This window comes from Chanodichthys erythropterus, chromosome 20 (assembly GCF_024489055.1).
Source record: "Chanodichthys erythropterus isolate Z2021 chromosome 20, ASM2448905v1, whole genome shotgun sequence".
Taxonomy (NCBI): domain Eukaryota; kingdom Metazoa; phylum Chordata; class Actinopteri; order Cypriniformes; family Xenocyprididae; genus Chanodichthys; species Chanodichthys erythropterus.
In genome coordinates, this window is record NC_090240.1 from 4,654,395 (window position 1) to 4,675,067 (window position 20,673).

The window sequence follows — 20,673 nt, forward strand, 5'->3', positions numbered from 1 at the left end:
GTAAAACCTTTTAATTTAATATGTCCAAAAAATGTAACAAGAATTTTGTACCTGACTTCATCCAATATTCAGATTTTTGTTCTAGAAATGTATGCAAATAAGCGCATATTTAAGTAGATAACTCCTAATTTGCATATTTAAACATAACATTTTAGAAAACTTGTAATAAAAAAACGTTTGCAATTTTTAATGTTATCAACCAGCTGGGGAAGTATGGAGATATCTATTAGTTTTTTTTTTTTTTTTTTTTTTACCCTATTCAACTAGGGTGTCTCGCCTTAAAGGGTTAGTTCACCAAAAAGTTCTGCCATTAATTACTCACCCTCATGTTGTTCCAAACTTATAAGATTGCACATCTTTGGAAAAAAAATCAAGATATTTTTGATGAAATTTGAGAGGTTTCTGATCTCCCTACAAATCATTCAAAATTTCAAGGTCCAGAAAGGTAGTAAAGACATTGTTAAATTAGTCCATGTGACTACAGTGGTTCAACCTTAATGTTATGAAGCAAGAAGAATACTTTGTGTTCAGGAACAATGTGTTTAAACACTTAACTTCCAAGTGTTTAAATTCATTTCTTGACTTTTTTTGTCAGGTGGTACAACCAAATACATACATAACATAAAATTGTGTCATAGTATTTTACTTTATATTTCTTATTATTAAAACATAATTTTAAATAGTTTTCTTAGTCTGTTCATTTGCATAGACAGTTGCGCCACCTGACATTTTGGGGGTTTAAAGGGATAGTTCACCCAAAAATGAAAATTTGACGTTTATCTGCTTATTAAATTTTATGTCTCGCACACTGCCTTTGTCAGAGCACGATCAGACCTCACTAACCGAGTGCTGAACGCAGTTGGACACTGTGGCGTTTTAGAGGTAAAAAATGATATAAATACTGTTCGGTTTCTCGCACAAACTGATCGTTTCGTGTCTTAGGATATCAATGTGTCGCCACGAGCCGCAGGGTTTAATTTTGATTTGTCTATGCAAGTGTTTTCGACTCTTATTGATAGAGTTCCCATTCACTCACATTATTTGACTGACAGATGGCAACGGTTGGAGTTAAAAATCATCATTTGTGTTCTACTGAAGAAACAAAGTCACCTACATCTTTGGTGCGCTGGGGGTAAGCAGATAAACATCAAATTTTAATTTTTGGTTGAACTATGCCTTTAAGAAACCAAAACATAAAATAATATTTATTATATGAATATACTGAAAATGAATTCAAACTAAATAGGTTTTATAAATAAAGTGATGCATGTCATGAATTTATCAAATTATTTTAAAAAGAAATAATGCAATTGGATACAAAAATATGCACACCATGTCACTGACCCAAATGTAATAAATTATTAATTCATAAATATCATAATGTTTATGTTTATGTTATACATTGTTTATGTCATCATTTGGACAAAACTTAATGACCAATAAGATTTTAGATCATGGGAACATATAAAAGTAATATTCATTTTAGGTTTCAATGTAATTTTCATCTCATTCCCCATTTGGTCACTTTTGACACTGTTATATTTTAAGGTAATAAGGTCTGAGCTGAAACCCCCATCACAAAGACAGTCATTGACTAACTTTGGCTAATAAGATTACAACAGGCCTGCAGTAAGATTGCTTTAAGCCTACGGGAGCGTTTCTAACCCCTGCTCTCAAAACCTGCTGAGATCACAGACACAAACACACAGAGCACATCTAATATTCACTGTACAGCACAGTGGTTCGACCTGCCTGTACACTTCCTAAGATGAAAACCGCACATTCACTATAAACGGAGAGCACAGTGTGGCCGCTTCAAAAGACTGAAGTGTTTCATGCATTTGAATGGGAAATCTCCATCTGTTCAAAGACTTCAAAAGATTAAGCCAGCCTTCAGAAGACCAATGAGAGGGAAAATACTGCCTTACAATATTACCACACCACTTCAGTCACATTTCAACATGGTGCAACTAACCTATACTATATATGCTGCAATACATGATTGTGATTCTCTGTGATGCTTTAATGTGTTATTGTTGATAACAGTGAGATTTTAATATGACATATTTTGCAGTATCAATACTTAGGTAGTTTTTCTAACCAAGACTAAAAAAAAAAGTGTAAATGAAAATATTTGGCAAAAGATTTTTAGTCATTGTTGAGTAAAGAGCAGCATGAACATTCATCAAATCATACAGGATTATGTTACTTATTCTTCTGAGAAAGAAAGAATATAAAACTTTTATAGTTAAAGGTGCCCTAGAATCAAAAATTGAATTTACCTTGGCATAGTTGAATAACAAGAGTTCAGTACATGGAAAAGACATACATTGAGTTTCAAACTCCATTGCTTCCTCCTTATGTAAATCTCATTTTTTTTAAAAGACGACTTCCGAAAAACAGGCGAATCTCAACATAACACTGACTGTTATGTAACAGTCGGGATCATTAATATATACGCCCCCAATATTTGCATATGCCAGCCCATGTTCAAGGCATTAGACAAGGGCAGCCAGTATTAACGTCTGGATCTGTGCACACTAGAATCATCAGACTAGGTAAGCAAGCAAGAACAATAGCAAAAAATGGCAGATGGAGCGATAACTGATATGATCCATGATAACATGTTATTTTTAGTGATATTTGTGAATTTTCTTTCTAAATGTTTCGTTAGCATGTTGCTAATGTACTGTTAAACGTGGTTAAAGTTACCATCCTTTCTTACTGTATTCACAGAGACAAGAGAGCCGTCACTATTTTAATTTTTAAACACTTGCAGTCTGTATAATTCATAAACACAACTTAATTCTTTATAAAACTCTCCAACAGTGTGTAATGTTAGCTTTAGCCACGAAGCATAGCCTCAAACTCATTCAGAATCAAATGTAAACATCCAAATAAATACTATACTCACATGATCTGACGCATGCATGACGAACATCTTGTAAAGATCCATTTGAGGGTCATATTAGCTATGTGAACTTTGTAAATGCACTGTATTATAGTCAAAAGCTTGGGGGGGCAGGGAACGCGCGATTTAAAGGGGCCGCAGCCTGAATCGGCGCATAGTTAATGATGCCCCAAAATAGGCAGTTAAAAAAAAAATTAATTTAAAAAAATCTATGGGATATTTTGAGCTGAAACTTCACAGACACATTCAGGGGACACCTTAGACTTATATTACATCTTGTAAAAACTGGTTCTAGGGCACCTTTAACTGAAACTAATGCCATGAAAAAAAATTACTTGAAATAAAGTAAACTTTAGCTGAAATAAAATATATAAAATAAACCTTAAACTTATTTGATTGCTCATTTTTATTTAGATAACCTTGTGTACTAAAATATCTAAAACTAAACAAATATTTAAAAAAGAAAAAAAAAAAAAAACAATAAAATTACTAAAACTAAAATTCAAAAGATTGCAACATTTTGTGTAAATGAACATCCAAAACGTATAAAATGGTTCAGTTTTTAGTTGAAAACGGTGTCAGGTAAACAGCCCCTAAAATAACAATATTGATATGAAATTAAATAAGATGAGGGGAAGACAGTAGAAATGCAGTAAAAGAGGTAGTAGAAGATGATGAAAGCATTTTCTAGTCAGAGTGACTCAGTTGAAGCAGTGATAACAGAGGGACAAACAACAGCCCAACGTCTGGAAACTCAGCATCTCTCTGCTGTCTCCTGAGAGTGCAGCAGCCAGGTGTGCTGGGACTGTGTTTATCTCATTCTTTGCCTTTCTTTTTCTCATCTGCTGAAAGGGTTAGTCACTTCAAAGTAGGGCTGGGTGACAGCAAAAAACACAACATCCTTTTGATATTCAGTGTTTATGTATATGAACATATATATATGCTAGGGGTGTAAAGGTAAACAGAAGTCACGGTTCGGTATGTACCTCGGTTTTGTGGTCAGGGTTCGGTACAATAATGGTACAATAGGAAAAATGGACACATTTTAGTTTAGGGTCCAATTCTCACTATAACTATTAACTAAAACCTTTTGCCTCAATAAACTACTAATTTACTGTACTGCTTATTGATAGTAAGGTAGTTGATAAGTTTAGGTATTGGGTAGGATTAAGGGATGTAGAATATGGTCATGCAGAATAAGGCATTAATATGTGCTTTATAGGTAATAAACAGCCAATATCCTAGTAATATGAAATAAATGAATAAGCATCTATAGTTAATAGTGAAAATTGGACCCTAAACCAAAGTGTTACTGGACAAGGCCACAAATCCACAATGCTAGGTTTCTTTTAATTTAATTTTGAACAGACAGTAGTGCAAATCACAGTTTGTTCCAGCCAGCAGCATTTGTCCCCTAGTTGGTACAGTACAGCCCGTGTATTAAGCACTTTTTGATAAAAAACAAAAGCTATTTGGTCATAATCAGATACAAAACTTAAAAGCTTGTTATAAAAGTACAAAATAAAACTTGTGCATTAGAAGTGTTACAGTTTGTTCCACTTAAACTATATTTAAACATTCAAAGCTTAAGCCCAAACCTCCTATTAACTTTAATAAAGCATAAAAATACCCCAATATGTTTGCAGATATTCAGGAAACATGCTAAGTTCACCTATTTGTTTCTCAGAAAAACATGCTACAGCCAGATATTCTACTTTGAAATGTGCGTTCCGTGTCGGAACATCTGTCTTTGTTTTGGTCTGTGCGAAACCGTGTGCTGCCAGTTTATCCAATAGTACTTCGACATCACAGGTTGCCAGTTGACAGAAAACACTGCGTATTGCAGCCATGGAGACCAACAAACAAACTGGGTCAGAGAATCGCAGATTCTTCCTGACCTAAAAAACCTCTGCATCCATTTAAAAATCTCTATGACCAACAGCATATTAAAACACAGATAAATCAACTCATCAGCTTACAGTGTGTAAGTCTCCTCAGCTTTCATTGTCAATTGCACTCCCTCTTGTTGCGTGTCCTCTGGCAACCCACGTCTTTGAAGGAGGGGGCGGGGCAAACAATATTTTGAATTTGCAAGTACCTATTTCAACCACTGGGTGTCATTCCTACATAGAGCCCCTTTAATTTTCCGCGTTCTGCTCCATGTTCCACGTTCCGCCTTTCAAAGTATTCTCCTTTGTACATGAGTGCAGAAAGACGCATTTGACACATACACACTACTACGGTTATTCTGCGTTTTTTTTCCTGTTATAGCAGTTAGAAAAAAAGCATTGTATTACCATGCACACCCCTTTCTGGATTGGAGTGTGGATTGCCCGTAACTGACTGTATTCGTCGTCTGATTGCATGTACCAAACCATGATGTCCTTACCATACGGTTCAGGACAAATACTTGTCGTTACACCCCTAGTATATGTTCATCATATTTCTGTATTACTGTGTTCATATTTCATAAAGGGACAGTTAACCCAAAATAAAATGTTCTTCTAAGTTCCACATATGAATGTAATGTGTATGTAGTATGAATGTAATCCGGACGTATTACGTTCACCATGTTATATGTCATTATCATGTAATCTACCAGCATCAGTTGCGTCGCTTCACTGCCATTCACAAATTCTCTCCCATATTAAATATTAAAAGGTTTCCATCGTAAGAATAGGAAAAAAGGATATTAAAGTTTCAATATGCACACTTTAGAATCTCATCGGAAGAATTAGGAATCCCCGGGTACTTTTTCCTACTCTCTTATTCGGACATACTACTTTTATCACATACAGTTTCTCGCCTACTATATAGACCTAATGTAGCCCCGCCCCTTTTCAGCGCTGTGCTCTTTGTCTTCTGGTTTGTATTTCCACAGCATGAAAGGTAAGATGTTATGGATTTAATGAACCACTCGTGAACCCGGTCTACTAATATTTGTTAAAGGTGCCCTAGAACCAGTTTTTACAAGATGTAATATAAGTCTACGGCAGGGATGGACAACTCCGGTCCTGGAGGGCCAGTGTCCTGCAGAGTTTATCTCCATCCCTGATAAAAACTTGCTTGCCTATAACTTTCTACTAATCCTAAAGACCTTGATTAGCTGGTTCAGGTGTGTTTGATTAGGGTTGGAGCTAAACTCTGCTGGATACTGGCCCTCCAGGACCGGAGTTGTCCATCCCTGGTCTACGGTGTCCCCTGAATGCATCTGTGAAGTTTCAGCTCAAAATACCCCATAGATTTTTTTAAATTTATTTTAACATTACACACTGTTGGAGAGTTTTATAAAGAATGAAGTTGTGTTTATGAATTATACAGACTGCAAGTGTTTAAAAATGAAAATAGTGACAGCTCTAGTCTTCGTGAATACAGTAAGAAACGATGGTAACTTTAACCACATTTAACAGTACTTTAGCAACATGCTAACGAAACATTTAGAAAGACAATTCACAAATATCACTAAAAATATCATGTAATCATGGATCATGTCAGTTATTATCGCTCCATCTGCCATTTTTCACTATTGATCTTGCTTGCTTACCTAGTCTGATGATTCAGCTGTGCACAGATCCAGATGTTAATACTGGCTGCCCTTGTGTAATGCCTTGAACATGGGCTGGCATATACAAATATTGGGGGCATGCATATTAATGATCGCCTATTCTTCGGAGGTCTTTTAAACAAATGAGATTTACATAAGGAGGAGGAAGCAATGGAGTTTGAAACTCAATGTATGTCTTTTCCATGTGCTGAACTCGTGTTATTCAACTATGCCAAGGTAAATTTTTGAATCTAGGGGCACCTTTAAGACATTTGCTTCAAACATTCATGATAACTTTTGTTAACTCTACAATAAGTAAACCCACTTCACCAGCTACTGAATCTTCGACAGCGATGCCATAGAAATATACAGAAATATCAAAGACAAAATTCTAAAGACAGCTGACCACTTGTTTCTCTGCCGTACAAGGTCTATAGTAGGGAATTTTTCAATTTTGGATGCAGCCCAGGGCAGTAGGCAAAAGAGTAAGAAAAGGCCTGGTTTCACAGACAGGGCTTAGCCTAAGCGAGGATTTGATCTTAGTTCAATTAGGATATTTAAGAAGCTTTTATAAATGTACACTAGAAACAACATTATTGGTGTGCATCTTGAGACAAAACAATGGCACTGACATATTTTAAGATATGTCAGTACAAGTTTCTTTCAGTTAAAACAGCTAAAACATGCATTTTAGTCTAGGACTAGCCTAAGCCTTGTCTGTGAAACTGGGGGAAAATGCACCCAGATGACCTACTACTTTAGGCGAGATTCTGAAGTGTGCATACGATGGACACTTTACTATCCCATGAGGCCATGGTAGAGGATTTTCTGGCAGTGAAGCGCTGGTAGGTCACTTGACAATGACAACATGCTGAACATAGTATGTCTGCATTACATTCATACTACAAACAGTCATACTACATAGAACATACTTTTTTAGTGGTTGTAAAGTAATTACTTATTCAAAAGAAGTACCTGCTCAAGAGAGTATGTGATTTCGGATGCAGCCCAGAAATAGAAGGGTCAGATAAGGGAGACATCTAAAATCTGTACTGCTGGTGTGCCTCCAGGAACAGGGTTAGGGAAACACTGTCCTAGGAAACTTAATGGCCACTAAAAGAACTCCTATAAAATTATCATGACCATTCATGATGTTTATGTTTATATTTTGCGTATCACTGTAAAAATATCTTGAATATTTGATATATGACCCAGCCTTACTTCAGATTATAATAATACACCCAATAAAAGCACACTTGAATAGATAAGAGGTCTGGTTCGCGTCTATCTTGTCATGTCTTCTCACACCATCATTATACATTCCTCTTTTCATCAGCTCCTGTAGTTTCCCCATCCCTCTCCCACAGACCTTAACAAACAGTGTGAAAACTAACATGTTAGGCGTTCAGCCTTTCTGTGAAGAGACCACAGCTAGACATCATGCAAGCCTAGATTATAAATACTCCTTTCACTAAATCAATTTAAAAAATCATGCAAACTTGATGACAAAAAGCCCATTCTGATTAAAGGACAGTTTCTGTGAGAGTGCAACATCAAAGCCTTGGGGTGTAACGCTTAACAAACCTTAGAAATGGTTTGATAAGGTGATTTTCCTTCTTTTGTTGACATTTCTAACTGGGAAAGCCTTTTTTTAATAGCCAATAGCCTTTACTTTATGACGCAATCACAAATCACGATTTGCTAGTTGGTTGCAGGTGGTATTAGAGGGAGAGACATTCCCATTCTAGATAATATTTGATTGGACAATTATTTGAATACACCCAAGATGTGTCATCAATATTTTTTCTATTTTCCAGGAAGTCTAAGACTGTAAATTTGAAATGTGTAAACTGCTTGAATAGGGCTGACCAATATATCGCATGCGATTGTCACGCGCATTTCATCAGTAAAGCCGGTTCCCTGATTACCGTGGAGCGTCATTTAATAGACAGAACTGTAGTTCACTGACAAGCTACGCAATATCGCGTTCATATCGCAGATGAATCTCCTTCAATAATGAACACGATATTGCGTGGCTTGTCAGTGAACTATAGTTCTGTCTATTTAATGGCGCTCCATTTGAAAGCAGGTAATGGCGCTTTCGCGGTAATCAGGGAACCGGCTTTACTGACGAAATGCGTGTGACAATCGCATGCGATATATCAGTCAGCCCTATGTTTGAAGCTGATTTTGTTTAAAGGGTCTCCATGGCCTGATAACCATAAGGTTGCTGGTTCAATCCTCATATTGAGTGAGTCTCAAGCTATCACTTGGCCAAGGCACTTAACCCTAGGTTGCTCCAGCAGGATTGTCCTGGATATCCTTATCACTTAGCAGATGAAGAAGCAGATTTAAAGGATTAGTTCACTTCTGAATTAATTTTTCTCTAAATTTTATTTGAAAGTGAACTAATCCTTTAATCTACTTCAGCAGTCTTAGCTGTTCAGTTCCACTCACACAACAATTAAACTGCAAATCAACAACCAGGACAGAAAAGAAAGAAGAAATTTGTATTTTGTATTAAGATTAAAATCAAGAGTACAAGGACACTGCAATCTTTTACATTTATAACAATTTTTAAAACTTTTTTTTATCATTATTGTTATAGTTATTATCATCCTTAGTGTGAACAGGCCTTAATGATTAAAAAAAGAGCACATCTCACATATCATCTCCTTCATTTGAAGAATCATTTATCTCTGTAGCACAAAAGTTTTGGGATAAATTACATATAAAGTTTAACATTTAGGGATAGAGGTCTGCTGAAATCCCTAACCCTCAGTATGAGCACTAGTAATACTGATGCTTGCCTTAGTAAACACTACTAAGGAGAAGGTCCGGGAGTGTGTGTGTCAAACAAGCATAACAAAATGACGCCTAGCTGTCAGCTGACACAGTGAACTAAGGAGAGGCTGAGCTGAATGAGAGAGAGCTGGCAGAGCTACAGCCGTGACTAAAAACAGCAGGAACTAGCATGTGCTTTAACACCCACAGAGAGCCTGCTGGGAAATCAGAGCCAAAACACTGGAGTACAAGGACTTTCAAGCTTCTGAAGAACGAGAAATGGTGTAGAACTGTCTTCCTCTTCTGTGGACATGAAATAAGAGTGATTTTTATACAAACCCGATTTCAAAAAAGTTGGGACACTGTACAAATTGTGAATAAAAACAGAATACAATGATATGGAAGCTTCAAATTTCAATATTTTATTCAGAATACAACATAGATGACACATCAAATGTTTGAACTGAGAAAATTTATAATTTTAAGGGAAAAATAAGTTGATTTTAAATTTCATGGCATCAACACATCTCAAAAAAGTTGGGACAAGGCCATGTTTACCACTGTGTGGCATCCCCTCTTCTTTTTATAACAATCTGCAAATGTCTGCGGACTGAGGAGACAAGTTGCTCAAGTTTAGGGGTAGGAATGTTGTCCCATTCTTGTCCAATACAGGCTTCTAGTTGCTCAGCTGTCTTAGGTCTTCTTTGTCGCATCTTCCTCTTTATGATGCGCCAAATGTTTTCTATGGGTGAAAGATCTGGACTGCAGGCTGGTTATTTCAGTACCCAGATCCTCCTTCTATGCAGTCATGATGTTGTAATTGATGCAGTATGTGATCTGGCATTGTCATGTTGGAAAATGCAAGGTCTTCCCTGAAAGAGATGACGTCTGTATGGGAGCATATGTTGTTCTAGAACTTGGATATACCTTTCAGCATTGATGGTGCCTTTCCAGATGTGTAAGCTGCCCATTCCACACGCACTTGTGCAACCCCATACCATCAGAGATGCAGGCTTCTGAACTGAGCACTGATAACAACTTGGGTTGTCCTTGTCCTCTTTAGTCCGGATGACATGGCGTCCCAGTTTTCCAAAAAGAACTTCAAATTTTGATTCGTCTGACCACAGAACAGTTTTCCACTTTGCCATAGTCCCTTTTAAATGAGCCTTGGTCCAGAGAAAACGCCTGCGCTTCTGGATCATGTTTAGATATGGCTTCTTTTTTGACCTATAGAGTTTTAGCCGGCAACGGTGAATGGCACACCGCCCATGTTGTGATTTCCATTACAGTAGCATTCCTGTATGTGATGCAGTGCCGTCTAAGGGCCCAAAGGCATCCAGTATGGTTTTCCGGCCTTGACCCTTACGCACAGAGATTGTTCCAGATTCTCTGAATCTTTGGATGATATTATGCACTGTAGATGATGATAACTTCAAACTCTTTGCAATTTTTCTCTGAGAAACTCCTTTCTGATATTGCTCCACTATTTATCGCCGCAGCATTGGGGGAATTGGTGATCCTCTGCCCATCTTGACTTCTGAGAGACATTGCCACTCTGAGAGGCACTTTTTATACCCAATCATGTTGCCAATTGATCTAATAAGTTGCAAATTGGTCCTCTGGCTGTTCCTTATATGTCCATTTAACGTTTCAGGCCTCTTATTGCTACCTGTCCCAACTTTTTTGGAATCCAAAATGAGGCAATATTTGGCATGACATTTCAAAATGTCTCACTTTCAACATTTGATAGGTTATCTATATTCTATTGTGAATAAAATATAAGTTTATGAGATTTGTAAATTATTGCATTGCTTTTTTATTCACAATTTGTACAGTGTTCCAACTTTTTTGGAATCGGTTTGTATCTCTATCCCAGAATATTTTCGTTATAACATATTTTTATTCAAAGTGACCAAGATTTCAATTATTACAGAGACAATCCCACTGCAGTTAAAGGATTAGTTCACTTCAGAATTAAAATTTCCTGATAATTTACTCACCCCCATGTTATCCAAGATGTTCATGACTTTCTTCAGTTGAAAAGAAATTAAGGTTATGGAGGAAAACATTCCAGGGTTTTTCTCCATATAGTGGAGTTCAGTGGGGTTCAACGGGTTGAAGGTCCAAATTGCAGTACCAGTGCAGCTTCAAAGGGCTCTACATGATCCCAGACGAGGAATAAGGGTCTTATCTAGCGAAATGATCTGTCTTTTTCTTTAAAAAATTACATGTATATACTTTTTAACCACAAATGATCGTCTTGCACTGCACCAAGCATTACGTAATCACTTTGGAAAGGTCACGAGTGATGTAGGTGGAAGTACTGCGGTAGGGCAAAAAACTCCATCTCATTTTCTCCTCCAACTTCAAAATCATCCGACATCGTTTATTACCTTTTTTGGTAAAGGCCATTTGACTTAGAAACTGGATTGGTACCCCTGCCTACGTCACGCATTTTTGAGCATTTGTGATTATAAGGTATATGCAGCTTTTTGTTTTAAGAAAATGGCAGATCATTTCGCTAGATAAGACTCTTATTCCTCATCTGGGATCGTATAGAACCCTTTGAAGCTGCACTGAAACTGTAAATTTGACCTTCAACCCGTTAAACCCCAGTGAAGTCCACTATATGGAGAAAAATCCTGGAATGTTTTCCTCAAAAACCTTAATTTCTATTCAACTGAAGAAAGAAAGACATAAACAACTTCTCGGATGACATGGGGGTGAGTAAATTATGAGGAAATTTGAATTCTGAAGTGAACTAATCCTTTAAGTGTATAAGTTTGCAGATTTCAAACAGGTTTGTATTATTACACTGTAAACATGATCAATGTTTACTCTTCCCCTTTGTTACCTGAACACAGATATCCTTGTTTATTTGTCAGCAAAAGTCTTTTGACAGCTCCAAGGCTTTTCTGAAAACTACAGATCATACTTCCGCACTTCTGTATCCTTGCCCATTGACAATCGGATCGAGCCCAGTGCATTATGAGTGTCGAAGTGTTCCTATCTTTTTGGCAAAAGTAAATGTAACAGCCCTTTTTTGGTGAATTAGCTCTTTAATCATAGACAAAATAGAGATGATGGCTTGACCGAGGAACTTTATATTTATTCATAGTTTTCATGTGACCTTATAGGAATGCCCACCTGGAGGGAAAAACAAGGCTTTCCTCCATTGTCTGCCAGTCATTTTTACCAGGTTTGTACTAAGTACTGATGTAGTAAGAGAGTGATATTAAAAAAACAAAACAAATTCAGTATACACCTTATTATTATTATTGTTATTGATGAACAGAAGAGGCCAGAATATAAACTCGTTAATCTCGTTATGTGTTTTCTCCATAGAAAACGCGTTACCATTTAGCGTGTTGTGTTCATATTCTGGCCTCATCCTTTTGCTTCTTTATAGTATGCTTTAGCAATAAGGTGTATACTGGATTTGATCTTTTAATATCACTGTTTTAGTACACTTTAAGTGTTTTCTTACTGTTTTTAGTGATTGAAATACTGAAGCAGGTTCTGTATCACAAGTACCCAAAACTTGCCTTTTGTTCACAAATTTTTGTTTTTCTTCCTTTGAAAGGTGATCTAAATATCCGTGGCTTGAAACAGATGGAAAATTGACAGGCATGCACTGCAGTTCTAGGAATGTTTTGCCCTCCAGGGTCTCCACACCAGTCACATGACTGAAAATTGGCCAATGTTAGGAGGAGTCACCTTAATATATAGAGTCACCAAATCGTTTAGCCTGGACCGAATCAGGGAAAAGGGTTTTCAGTTCAGCAAAACTTCAGCAGATGCTTACTTTTGTCTATAACGTATAGTGCCTTACAGCACACATATTTATCCCTTTGAAATAAAAAAAGGAAAATATAAAAATAAAACCTAATTCAAAATATTAATAATTACTATCAATGATACTAAAATAACACTGCCTCTGAACAAGACCTACATTTTTTGCTAGTTTACAACACTTCTGTCAAACTATTATACCATCGGCTGCCCCTAAAATCAAAAGGAAATGGCTGGAATCAGATTGGTAGGATATGCTATAATATATCCCAGGAAAACCAACATCTTGACAAAATCACGGTCACTCTGGAGTCACCTGAGGTTAAGTGCCTTAATCAAGGTCATGGTAGTGATTTTACTGATCAGCCTTACAGACATATACGCTCATTTACCAGCTCACAACTATCCAAAGACTAAAACAACAAAAACCAAAGGCATAAATAGTCAATATCTCTGTTGAATATGCCTTTTTATTTCAGCTTAAACTATTGGCATATCAGATAATCGTGCTGAATATGGAGTTCTCCCAAGCCTAACATATTTAATATGCAACTACTTTGTCACAGGCCCGTGTTTGTGTGTGTTTGTGCAGGTCAATACTTGTGTTGTTTCAGCATAAAACCAGCAGCGATGCTGCAGTCTATGTATTAGCCTGTCAGCTAACTGACCCCAAATGTACATTTATATTCATGTCAAATATATAAACTCCAGGACAGGTACTGCTACACACTGAGCATATGTATGTTTGTTTATTAGCTGTGTGACTGTGTGAGTCCCGTGAAAACACTGACACTGATGAATCAAAACATGACACTCAAACAGCATATTACCTGGACAGATGCTTCAGGATCTGCTTTTTAATGATTCCGGCCATCCCGTCAGATTGGCAACCTCTCCAGCATCTTCAGAAATCTTCTGCTGACACACACACTCACACACTCACACACAAACACACACTCACACCCCGCTCACGACTGACACTGGTACTGTTCCAGCGCAGACTGTCTGCCAATGAGAATCACCGTTGCGACTCCGTGTCAAAATAAAAGACCTCACTGAGAAGAGAGACTCAACAACTAGAGGGCCTCAGCAAACTTCTGAGGGGGCCTCAAGATGACTTAAATACAGACAATTATTTCTTATATGAATTCACCCCTCAGCAACATATTTGTTTTTTTTTTTTCTTTTTGAAGGATGTTATTTCTAGACAGATAAAATTAACAAAACTGTATAACTCTGATATTTTTGTACATTTTTAAGTATAATTATTTTTTTTAAATAGGACTATTTATATTTATAATTTAATTATTTATAAATATTTATTAATTTTTAAATCTGTAATATTTTATCAGATAGGAATTGTGAGTAAAAAATACTTTTACTGGGCCCTTGAATTCAAAAGGTATGAGAACCATCTTACTAAACTAAACTACTATACAATATATCAAGACAAAAAAATACATCACATTCTTAACAATACAGCATGCTGCATTGAAACGGCATTTTAACGAGTTCAAAAAACATATATACTAGATTATCACAAAATATTTGTTAAAGTATAAAATACAGTAAGTGCAATCAAAATGAAAAAAGTCATATATCATTAGGATATATTAATGAATTGCTAATATAATTATCATTTTTTAATTTACTCCCATTTTTCATTCACTCCCAAAGTAAACCATAAAATTGGTTTACTTTGAACCTCCAAACAGAGTTATATATAGTATTTTAAACTAAAGACTGTGTGTGTGTGTGTATATATATATATATATATATATATATATATATATATATATATATATATATATATATATATATATATATTCAGTTTTTAGTTTAAAATACTATAACTCTAACACATATATATATATATATATATATATATATATATATATATATATATATATATATATTAGTTTTTTAGTTTAAAGTACCACTAAATATAACTCCATATAATATAATACCACTATATATAACTCACTATATATACATTAGTTTTAATGTGATGTGTCTTTATTTACAATGATTTTTAGCATCTATTATTGTGACAGTGGTGCATTTATGGCATTAGATTGTTATACCATATAAATATAATGGAATCTATTGATTACATCACAGATCAGTGATTACCATTCATATTCATTGATATTCATAAAGCATTACTGATTTTATGCATACATAACTTTCTTCAATGCACAAAAAATATGGAGTTATCATCCTAAATATCCAAGACAATTCGTTTATTTTAGTGTAAAAATCACACAAAATCAAACAGGCGAGCTTTTATTTTGAAGATCGGAAAGATGTTTTGAGAGGAACTAAATCTTTTTGATTCTGGCTTTACGCTTCCTGATTGCCATAAACACGCTAATATTTCTAATATTCTGTTCTAGTTGTTATTTTCTTTTAGTTATTGTGTATTGATGTACTGTTTAGAAACGGATAGAGGAGGTATGTTACATTTTATTGTCTTGCGTGCCCTTTGTGTGTGCGAAAAGCACACAGTACTTCCAGAAAGGGAGATAATAAATCTATTGCTTTAGAAATAAACTAACATGTATGAGCTCCATAATGAACTAAAGAAATATAGTATATAACGCTGTATAAAATCGGACAGCTGTCATCATATTATGGTCTTTAGATTTAAGTTTGTCTGTTTCTGTACTGTCAGGGTGATTCCAGTTGTGGTCGATGGTTAATTTAGTCTTTACTGCAAGACTTACAGGTGCATCTCAATAAATTAGAATGTCGTTGAAAAGTTAATTTATTTCAGTAATTCAACTCAAATTGTGGAACTCATGTATTAAATAAATTCAGTGCACACAGACTGAAGTATTTTAAAGTCTTTGGTTCTTTTAATTGTGATGATTTTGGCTCACATTTAACAAAAACCCACCAATTCACTATCTCAATAAATTAGAATACTTCATAAGACCAATAAAAAAAAGGATATTTTAAACAGAAATGTCAGGCTTCTGAAAAGTATGTTCATTTCTATGCACTCAATTCTCGGTTGGGCCTCCTTTTGCATGAATTACTGCATCAATGCGGCGTGGCATGGAGGTGATCAGCCTGTAGCACTGCTCAGGTGTAATGAAAGCCCAGGTTGCTTTGATAGCGGCCTTTAGGTCATCTGCATTATTGGGTCTGGTGTCTCGCATCTTCCTCTTGACAATACCCCATAGATTCTCTATGGGGTTAAGGTCAGGCGAGTTTGCTGGCCAATCGAGCACAGTAATACCATGGTCATTGAACCAGCTTTTGGTACCTTTGGCAGTGTGGGCAGATGCCAAATCCTGCTGGAAAATTAAGTCAACATCTCTATAAAGCTTGTCAGCAGAAGGAAGCATGACTTGCTCTAAAATGTTCTGGTAGATGGCTGTGTTGACTGTGGACCTCAGAAAACACAGTGGACCAACACCAGTAGCAGTGTGGAAACTTCACACTGGACTTCAAGCAATGGTTTTTGTGCCTCTCCACTCTTCCTCCAGACTCTGGTACCTTGATTTCCAAATGAAATGCAAAATTTACTTTCATCTGAAAAGAGGACTTTGGACCACTGAGCAACAGTCCAGTTCTTTTTCTCCTTATCCCAGGTAAGACGCTTCTGACGTTGTCTTTGGTTCAGAAGTGACTTGGTACGTGGAATGTGACAGTTGTGGCCCATTTCCTGAAGACGTCTGTGTGCGGTGGCTCTTGATGCACTGACTCCAGCTTCAGTCCACTCCTTTTCAAGCTCTCCTAAGTTCTTAAATCGGCTTCGCCTGACTTTCTTCTCAAGCCTGCGGTCATTCCTTTCACTTTTACACCTTTTTCTACCACACTTTCTCCTTCCAGTCAACTTTCCATGAATATGCTTTGGCACAGCACTCTGCAAACAGCCAGCTCTTTCAGCAATGACCCTCTGTGGCTTACCCTCATCGTAGAGGGTCTTGATGATTGTCTTCTGGACAACTGTCGTCAGCAAACTTCCCTATGACTGCTGTTGGGATTACTGACCTAAACCCAGTATTTATAGCATGAGAATGGTAATTTAATAGAACTTGAAATTAAATATTGTAATAATTTGAGATACTTCTTTTTTTATTTTAATGAGCAGCAAGCTGTAATCATCAAAATGAAAACAAAAAAAGTCTAGACATATTTTGCATTATGTCTAATAAATCTATAATATATTTAAGTTTTACTTTTTGAATTAAATTAAAGAAAAGAAAAAAAAAACTTTTTCATGATATTCTAATTTATTGAGATGCACCTGTACACTGATTTATGATGTTGGTTAAGATCAGGATAGGCAGGCACAAACCAGGATACATCATTAGAGTGCAATTACATTAATTTTTTTCAGACTGTGTTCCTCTGCTTTTCTTTGGCAGGCACCTGAAGAACCCACAATGCCTTATTTTGGCTCGGAGGAGACGGTAAAAGAGCTCAAGCGAGCTTTGTCCAATCCCCATGTCCAAGCAGACCGCCTCCGGTACAAAAACTACATCACCAAAGTCATCAGGTCCGTGAACTGTTCATCTGCCTTTTTTGATGAAGAGAAAATTTTCAAATGGACAAAGCATCAAAAAAAAAAAAAAAAAAAAAAAATTAACTTGCCCCACAAAAAAAAAAAAGTAAAAGAAAAGAAAATGGGCCTATAAAAAAAGCCTATTTATTGTTTTTGATGTAACCTTAATAAATAGGGTTATGACACCAACATCTACTAGATTAATTCACTTAAATTTTAAATATTGTCAGACAAATAAACAGTAAGTAATAAAATAGTAACAAATAATCAAATTATGAGTATTAGCAAAAATAAATACAACAGAACAAACATATAAATGAAATAAACAGTGCTTTTCAAGTTTTTCATGTAGGAGATTTTCAGGTACAGAAATTGTAATCTTATAACTATATAGCTATGGATTAAACTTTATTAAAGTTAATCAGTCAAGAGCAGTTACGGATACATAAATAATGTTTTGAAATGTTGAAAATATAAAACGTTTAATACTGTTTGAAATTATTTTAAAAATGAAAAGACACTTTAAATGTGAAATTAAACCCGCCAGTAGGTGGCAGCAAGTCCCTTTTAATGAGCGTCATGAGATTCAACCGATTCATTCAAAGGCTGATTCATTCAGGAAGTGTTGCTCAGAGACGCAAAACAATTCTGCGTGGAGTCTGGAACGATTTTTGGAGGTGAAATAGATCGAAACAGGCGATTTGGTGTCTAAAATGTAAGTCACTTGATATTAGGTTCTTGTTCATTAAACTGTACGTTGTATAAAATCAATATCACATTTGTAATTGGCGCTCTTTGTTTACTATTGGTTAACTATATTAAATTATATAAATATGAAAAATATACAGGGTCATTTTTGCCCCTTATCTTGAATTCTGGGGCATTCTAAATGAATTTTAATAGACTAACTTAAATCACACAGTGAAATCGTGCACTCTAAATATGCACGTGCACTAGTCTAACCTACTACACTACGTCACGGGGAGAGTGGGGGCGGTTGCAACACTTTTTACATTTCCTTCAGTTTCTCAGCGACTGTTTGTATTAGAAAGACAATATATATATATATATATATATATATATATATATATATATATATATATATATATATATATATATATATATATATATTAAACCCATATATGTCACCTACCTGCCCATACTGTTGCAACATGTGTACATGTGATAATATGAAAGTAATTTGTACTTAAATGGACCCTGAAAAATGTTGCAACTGTCCCCATATATGGGGACAGTTGCAACAGTACCGAGGGGCAGTTGCAACAGTCATTTAGATGTAATAAAACTCATACTTCTGCATCATTTTTCAAATCTTTTTTTTAGTTCATTGAGTTAACTTTTTAAAGTAAAAAACAACCAAGTACACAACCATGTAACACCTTTGTCAAAATCCCACAAACTGATTTATGTAGGCCCAACTCAAATGTGATTTTCTGCCTAATAACATCAACTCATGCAGTTCTGACGGAAGAAGAAAACTAGAGCAAGCTGTTTGCATGTGCACAACTCACCAGCACATGATGTGGGTGTTTGCCAGTGTGTTGCTATGCATTTGCAAAGTATTTTTTGTTGTTGTTACTTACTAGTCCCTCCTTCAAAGCCAATTTGAAAATCATAAATCTGAATATCATATATCTGATCATTTGCAATGAGACAGCATAAATTCCTCAACAAGATGCATTATTTGAGGCAGTTAGAGTGAGTTAGGGGTTTGCTCTAAACACAGACACTATGCATGAGCCATATTAATAGCGATGCATGGTTTAGCAAAGAGACTAAATGAATAAATGCTAAGAAATACTAAGAAAATATGCACAACATATCCAAGCACAGACCTCTAGCTTGGCTACAATATGTGCTATTTCTCCAATATGCAGTATATATGCGCATTTTCTGATGATGAACTGTATGCCTTTAATATCTTAAAAGTTGTTCAAAGCATTTCTAAGGATATTGATTTTCTGAGATGGTGAATGGGAACATGTTTTGTGTAACATTAGCAACACAGTATTTGCTGTTTGATATCGTAGTCAAACAAATGCTAAGCATATCAATTATCGTTATGTGACCTCACTGTCCTGCCATCATTGCTTACTACAGCAGCAGCTAAGGACAGAATAGGTAGAGGGACACCCCTTTCTGTTGTCCTTTTCCTGTAAAAAAAAGTTGTCCATACTGAAAAAAACAGAACAGAAAATGTAGGATACACTGACTTTTAAAAAAGCAATTTGCTGAAATACAAAGAGGAGATACTTGATTATTGAAATATGTTCTTTATCAAACCACTGAATTGCCTTTTATATCAATTTTTATCTAATTGTCATTATTATTGTCATGAGGGACAATTGCAACACCATGTGGGGACAGTTGCAACAATGTGTTGCAACTGTCCCACCCCCTGGCAGCCATCTTAAAACTAGTGATGCTAGCCTAACACATTAGCTTGAACACATTGTACCCAAGTCTGTTAAGAGCTAAGAAAATGCACATTCAAACTATAAAACTATAAAAAACAATACTTAAACAGTTTAGACAGTATGACAAAAAAATCTAGTAGTAAAAAAAGTTACTTTTTTGCCTTGAATTTCAGTTCTCCTATAAGGAGGTTTAGCATGTAGCTGTTAACTTCCAGAAAGAAGGAGGGGCATACTGAGCATGTGCAGTAGGAATGTCATGACTCTAGCTCATTCCTAATTGGATAAATCAGCAATGTTGCAACTGCCACACGTTGCAACTGTCCCCACTCTCCTAATGCATGCGTGCACTCAATGGGTGTGTTTTTGTTTGTTTTTTGTAAAGTGGGGGACATACTCGATAATTTCAGATAAATCAACAATTATGATATAACAGACGATATATGTCGCACACCCTACAGCACTGGTCCGATCGGGCAAAAGTGACAGTTCTACTGTCCCGAGCGTCGTTCACACTGGCCCCAGGCCATCGGGCAGTCCTTATTGTCGAGCCCTGTTCACATCAGCATTTTTCATTAAAAAAAAAAAAAAAGGGAATGGGGCTGTGATCCTGTGATCAGTAATTTTAAAGTGAAGATCACACTCTCTTGAGGTAATAAACAGTTGTTCCATCGGAGGGACCTTTTTTTAC

At 35.9% G+C, this 20,673-nt stretch overlaps 2 protein-coding genes across 4 annotated transcripts in view; one reads left to right on the top strand and one right to left on the bottom strand.

Annotated features, from left to right (window-relative positions):
* Positions 1–14,002, bottom strand: part of bltp3a (bridge-like lipid transfer protein family member 3A) — a 54,427-nt gene extending 40,425 nt beyond the window's left edge. For both annotated transcript variants that reach the window (XM_067371887.1, XM_067371886.1), the window contains exon 1: positions 13,862–14,002. In XM_067371887.1, coding sequence (XP_067227988.1) covers positions 13,862–13,905 — 44 coding nt within the window. In that variant the 5' untranslated portion in view covers positions 13,906–14,002. The remainder of the gene's footprint in view (positions 1–13,861) is intronic.
* Positions 14,003–15,345: 1,343 nt separating this feature from the next.
* The window catches only part of ap4b1 (adaptor related protein complex 4 subunit beta 1), a 29,365-nt gene continuing 24,037 nt past the window's right edge, over positions 15,346–20,673 (top strand). Inside the window, exons 1-2 of one of the 2 annotated variants that reach the window (XM_067371889.1) lie at positions 15,346–15,485; positions 17,411–17,541. In XM_067371889.1, coding sequence (XP_067227990.1) covers positions 17,429–17,541 — 113 coding nt within the window. In that variant the 5' untranslated portion in view covers positions 15,346–15,485; positions 17,411–17,428. Of the gene's footprint in view, positions 15,486–17,382; positions 17,542–20,673 lie in introns of both variants that reach the window. The other variant, XM_067371890.1, reaches the window with a different exon arrangement.